This window comes from Notolabrus celidotus, chromosome 20, assembly GCF_009762535.1.
Source record: "Notolabrus celidotus isolate fNotCel1 chromosome 20, fNotCel1.pri, whole genome shotgun sequence".
NCBI lineage: Eukaryota > Metazoa > Chordata > Actinopteri > Labriformes > Labridae > Notolabrus > Notolabrus celidotus.
Genome location: NC_048291.1, coordinates 10,124,925 through 10,131,606, shown reverse-complemented (window position 1 = coordinate 10,131,606; position 6,682 = coordinate 10,124,925). Strand labels below are relative to the sequence as shown.

Below are 6,682 nucleotides of genomic sequence, written 5' to 3'. Positions count from 1 at the left end.
TAAGAGTTTGTACCTAGTTTTGAACAACAGATTGATTTAGAATGTATAATATCTTACATGACATATATACACAAAAACACATATTGGATTTAAGCTACCCTAAAATCTCTTATTGAGTATATATGTACATTATGTAAATTCAAACATACCACGATTAAGAGGTTTTAGCAGATATGCAGAATCTTCAGTGTTTAAATCTTTTATTTGTCAACCACTTTAACTCCTCCTGTAATAAACATGTCATATTATTGCAACTCTGCTTTACTTCACGCCAAACATCACCTTCTACTTCTCATTTATTTAGTATAACAACTGTTGTTTCATAACTAGTTATACAGTCATAATGTTGGTTAATATAAATCCTTGCTCTTGTTCTGTTCTGATAGATAGACATTTATGTGTAGATGGTTAATACTCTGGCATGTTTAGCCTGCTACCACTAGAGAGCACTGCAAACACAAGAGTCCTCCCCCGTCTGCATAAACAAAACTTGTGACCTATTTTTGCTGTGGGGTATGCATGTACCGACTCCTACTTGTGCAAAGCAAGCCTTGACAAACATGATCTGATGCTTTTGTCTTTGAATATATGTGTGTGATATGGTGATGAACTGCCACTCTTTTTCACTTTCACTATGAGTGATGAGACAGAGAAAGACGACATCCTAACACAGTTATAAGATGTATCTTTTGTGCTGATCTGGAAAGAACTGCTATGTGTTACTGCTATCACCACAGTCTGTATTCAGATTAAAGCTGTTGTTTGCACACTGCAAGAAAGTATTTGTCAGGCATTCTTGTCAACCTCACTCAAGTTTATTTTTCTGTTTCTAGCTGGTGCTGTTTCTAGAGTGCAATCTTTCAAAATATATCAGACATTAATAAATCCTGTCGAATGCTTCAGAGGAAGATAAAACAGTCTTATTTTCATCTCAGCATAACTTTCTAATGGTTCAGATTAGAATTTTTTTTTTCCAACCTCTCGTGACATCTGCCTGTCAACATCCCGCCCACATCAGAAACCACACTGAAGGTCACATGTGATGTGGGTTGAAATACATGCACATTTCCTACTGAAGTGTTAGTTTAAAAGTACAGTTTGTGTCAGAGACACTATCAGGATGTCTGCCATCAGCTTGAAGCTCATAACCTACCTTTGTCTCTGCGGCACAGCGTTAAGTGGCTCAGGTGAGTGTGCTTTTATGTATTAATGCCTCAACAGAAGAAGTGAGTTTTTGTTTGGTTATTTAGGTAAGGCAAGATGATGTCATGAAACTTCATGTCATGAAAAGTATGAAAAACAGGCTAACTCTGCATGTTTCTGTGTCTGTCTGTATAGATAGCAATGGAGTAGTCTGGAGAAATTTGGGGGAATCTGTCACCATCCAGTGCAGATCACCCACCCCAGACCAGCACTACCTGTATCTGATTAAAGGTCTTGAGGATTTTCAAGTGTTATTCGGAGAAAAGAAAACAGGAACATATAAAATAGAACAAAGTTTCACGAGCAGACTTCAGTGTGATGGTGATTTACCAAATGTGGACATTGTGATTAAAAACTTGACCTCTGACGACATTGGACCATACTGGTGCGAGTACCAAAAGATGGACTTTGATTCCCCTCAACCCTCAAAACAGAGAGGCCAAGGGTCTGTAATCGTGGTTGTGAGAGGTGAGACAATGTTTAATCATTCAATACTTTATCATCATCATTACACTTCAAAAATATGTGAGGCTGTTTTATCAATGATTCCCCAAGTGTGCAAAGAGAAGCACAACAGTGCAGCGTGATAGAAGTTTACTGATATATCAAACTGTGTTACATTGTTTGTTTGAGTTATAGGTTTGTGTAAAATCAGCCAGATATACACTACGAGTCAAAAGTTTGGCATTACCTTCTCATTCAAGGGTTTGTATTTATTGTAATTATTGTAAACACTGTAGGTTAATACCAAAGACATCAAAGCTATGAAAGAACATAAATGGAATTATTTAATCAACAAAAAAGTTTTAAACAAACCAGAATATAATTTATATTTTAGATTCTGTAAAGTAGACCCCTTTTTCCCTCCTGGAATGGTTTCTAATTAACATGAGCCTTGTCAAGAGTTAACTTGTAGAATGACTTGCCTTCTTAATGTGTTTGAGACCGTCAGTTTTGTTGTTCAGAGGTAGGAGTAGTACACAATGGATAGCCCTATTTGACTACTGTTGTAATCCAGATTATGCAAAACCAGATTATTTCGTAGTTGTGATGTCTTCGGTATTAATCTACAATGTCCAAAATAAGTAAAATAAATCAAAAACATTGAATGAGAAGGTGTGTTCAAACTTTTGACTAGTGGTGTATGCTTAAATTAGCTCTTGTGATAGCAATGAAACCCGTGCTTTTCACTAACTGTTGCTTCAGATCAAACCTGCAATGAGAGCACTAATCTAAGCAACTCATCTTCTCTGCAGACACAGAACATGAAGAGAAGTGTGAGCAATGGCCTAGTAAGAATCTGGTCCTGGTGTCTGTTGTGATCTGTGCGGTTATCCTGCTCGTTATCCTCCTGGTCTTCTTCATATGGATCGTCAAGGTACCCATGCATCTAAGTTTGTGTTTTCAGTGTGACTGTGGGTGTCTTTGTGTGTTTTTTTAATTAAAATGTGATGTGCCATGACTCACTAACACTGATGAAACTGGTGGGAAGTTTCAACTTAACTGTTATTCAAAACCAAACCTGTTTGTGAAAAACCCAAGGCACAGTGAATCTAAAATCTAAAAGCTCTAGTTAAATCTATTTGTATACAGCTGTTGATCTCCACTGTATGAGCAGTTTGGAGGCTAAGATTTGTGCTGCTGTGGAATCAAACTGCATGAATAACTGCACATTTTTTTCAACTTCAAAAATCCTTGATGTTGACCTTATTTGCAAGATTTCCGAGACACAGAAAATGCAGACTTGGAGGAATTTGAAATGACCTACTTACATAGATAAAAATGGCACCACTAAGCGTTGTTTGAGACCATTATCTTGAATCTTGAATTCACCGAAAGAAATTTCATCTTGATCTTGAGAATTTGAAGTTAACAAGTCCACTCATTTAAAATTAGAGGTTGATTTTTCAAGTTAAATGTAAAACCGCAGGACTCAAAATACCAGACAGTATGAGCTAGTTTGGAAGGATCCTCTGGTATACAGATGTTATAGCAAAGGGAAGGTCCTGTATGTACAGAGCCCATGATGCCCCATTAGGTAATAGCTTTCATCTTGCATGCACAAGTTACTAATCAGGGTGAATACAGCAGTGGTAGTGATTTCCACTGCCATTAAATGTCATTATTTGCCATTTAAGACTGGTACTTTGGTTTTAAGAGCCCTCTGGTGGGCAGAGTTGAAGGGTGTGCCCCGTTTTGTGTTAATTTGTTAAATGCTCTGTTACTACGTTGAATTGAGTCCAGTTTTCTCAGAGAAAGAGTTATTTATCCTCGCGGTATGTTAAAGAGAACCACTGGATTTAGTATTTAATTTTGTGATGATATGGATAAGCCGGAGAGTAACTGCAACTCACCGTTATGCTTTACAAGCTAAATCAGAGCTACAACATTTTTCTCTCTTTAGTGTAACAATGCTTTCCAACAGTAAGCCAAATTATTGCTGTCTGTCTTTAAGCTTCTTCTGTAGCTTATCACTACACAGTTGGCTGTCAGAGACCTATGCGTCTGTGGCTATCAGAATAAACCACTTCTCATTTTAACCCTTTACCTATTTCAACATACCAGAACTTCTTACCAGCTGCAAGTACCCTTCCCCGTCCTTGCCATTTACAGTTTCTCTTGGCGATTCATAATTGCATGTAAATTACATTTCCAATGGTGCACTACATTCACACTCATGTCCTGCTTCAGGTGTTGAATGATGCACTCTTGTCTGTTTTTGTCCAGGAGTAAGCTACTGTAACCCAATGTAACCAAAGCTACAGTGTATGGTTTATATAGCCTGGTGGAAAATTGGATAGGAGCATTGTGATGCAGAGATGCAGAGGTTCTTTCTTTGGTTACCACTTAGAGTTTCAAATGGGTCTGTGGAAACACTACAGTGACGAAGAAGAGTCTGGTGATTGAAGAGCAAAAGCAGCAGCATGTATGTAGTTTATATCCCCATAATGTAGAACAGTTTGTAAGACTGCTTCTACTTTACTTTTACATTCCTGAATATAAAGCTGAATGTGTTTCTGTGGTAGTTTAGTGATAGCATTTTCAATATAATAGTTAAAAGTAAATGATTTGACAAATTGTTTTATTTAAAAAATAATAATAATTTTGGAAGAACAAGAATTTAATGATTACATGGAAATTTGAGGTGGGGCCTGAAAAATCAGGGGCCAGCAAATGGCAATCTCCAGATTGAGTATTAAAAAGAGTTGTATAGCAGTGAAATTATTCCTAGTGAATAACTTATGTACAATTTTTATGTTTCCACGTATAAATATACACATATATATGAAACATATATGATCAGGACAGTACTTGGAAAATGTGAGACACCCCTAAATACCCCTTTATTGTATCAGGATTTTAAATAAACATGCAAAAACAACAAAAAGTCACTCTAGGTATTGTGAATAACAGCAATCGATAGATGTATGCAGGTAAAATGTACAACATTCCTCTGGAAAAATCATGAGTTTGATTCAGGCTAAGGTTGGTAAGTGCATTCTGGAAAGGCCTACATGAACGGGACAGTATTATCAGCATAAAAACTGACTTTAACTAGTTATTTTTCAAATGTTATCAAAGGAGACAAGACAAGTTGTATGAATTGTGAAGACAGGGCCCAGAATTGATCCTTGAGGGATGCCTTTGAAGAACTTAATGTGTTTTTTTTCAAGCTTTTACACTCAGAACTCTTTCAAAACTAAGCCTGAATCTGTTTAAAGGCAAATGAGTCAAACCAAATACACATCTTAGGAAGTGTCTGACATAATAAGGTTTTAAAACATAAACAATGAGCTGATAAAAAATATATAGACTGGAGACAAAGTAAACAGAAGTTAAAAAAATGGTGTAAGTTGTGTAACAGTAGATGTACCATATTGACCACAATATCTGTTTACCAGACCAAGACTCTTGGAACCACTGTGAAACCACAGCGCGTCAGCAACAACGATGTTTACGAGGACATGCGAGGAACCATCAGACGCTAACAAAGTCATTGTGAAAGAAGCCAACCTGAAACTCCATTTCTGCACTGACAAGGTGCAAGTGATGCATGTGAGCAAAGTAGCAATTCTGCATGTTCTCCGACTGTGTGTCTGTCAGCAGAAGACCCAGTGAAGAACCAGTGAAGATCCTGAACTGCAAAAGGTACAACTTTAGAAAACCTGCACTGTCACTGAATAGTTTGCCATTACGTATAAAAGGCAAAACACAACTTTATATCAGAAGAGTACACACGTGTCTCAGTTTGTTTGTCTTATAGTGTCAAAAACTGGAACTTGACCCACCCGAGATCCGGATATGTTTTTTTTTCAACGTCAATATTTGTCCATATTCATGTTAAGTATTTTCTTATGATTTTGTACAAATTTCATACATTTTGATCCAATGATGTCATGTTTTACTTATTTCGAGGGTTCATGTATATGCAATAAAAGAAAAAAAGGGTTCATAACAACTGTATTTAGTCTAAATGAATAAATGTTTTTTGAATGAGTAACTGAGTCTGATTTAATATACTATTCAAGTGTGTTTTCTCATGACGATAGTGAAGTTTTCTAATTTGTAAACTGGTAACACTTTAGTCTGTCTAAGACACTGTACAAGCTATCAGTAGATTTTCAGTTGAATGTCAACATTCAACTGATTAGTTCAAGTGTTACCGTAAAATGTACTTCCAGTATATCATATTTTTCACTGAATGATATTTCAGTGGTGTTGATCATAGACTGTATAGACCCAAGGACAGAATAAGAGCTGTACTGAGTGAAGCCAAAACTTTTGAAGCAAAGCCAAACAAGCTGCGGTATATCTTAAAGCCTACCTCCTCCATTACATCTAATACACTGCAAAAACTCAAAATCTTACCAAGTGAAATTGTCTCATTTTTAGTCAAAATGTCTTATCCCACTTGATGTAAAATAAATTTACTTAACAAGTAACATTTGAGCAAGATAGAGGGACATGTTTTAAGACATCTTAAATATCTTGTTAAGTGAAACAATCTTGAAATGATCTTTTTTTGAGTTGTAATTTAGAAGAAACAAGGTTTATTTAACATTTCATACATTTTTCAAGCTGAGATCTTATTTGTAGAAGACGGATAATCTGGATTTAATACAAACCCTTTACTTGATTTAAGTAAATGCATTTTATTGGAGAATCTATCTGAAAACAGCTCCATTGATGAAAGAAAGAAAGAAAGAAAGAAAGAAAGAAAGAAAGAAAGAAAGAAAGAAAGAAAGAAAGAAAGAAAGAAAGAAAGACAAGTAAGGGTGGGTTACAGTTTTCAGGCACTGTTTCTTCTAATTCAGATAAAAATATACATCCTCAAACTACATGCACACAATGAAACACCTACTTTTGAGCATAGCTGGCTTATCCTAAAAAACAACATGACTGAATATTAGTATATCCATCTAACTATGACATTATATCTCAAAATGCTCAAATTAAACTTTGTAATCTTATTCACGTA

The 6,682-nt window shown here is 35.9% G+C and overlaps 1 protein-coding gene across 1 annotated transcript; it reads left to right on the top strand.

The window, feature by feature from the left end:
• Positions 1 to 1,051: 1,051 nt before the first annotated feature.
• LOC117832485 lies at positions 1,052 to 5,701 on the top strand. The gene is made up of 4 exons (XM_034711638.1): positions 1,052 to 1,187; positions 1,339 to 1,671; positions 2,460 to 2,581; positions 5,106 to 5,701. The coding sequence occupies exons 1-4, from the start codon at positions 1,121 to 1,123 to the stop codon at positions 5,190 to 5,192; spliced, it is 609 nt and encodes a 202-aa protein (XP_034567529.1). The 5' UTR covers positions 1,052 to 1,120; the 3' UTR covers positions 5,193 to 5,701.
• The last annotated feature ends 981 nt before the right edge of the window (positions 5,702 to 6,682 follow it).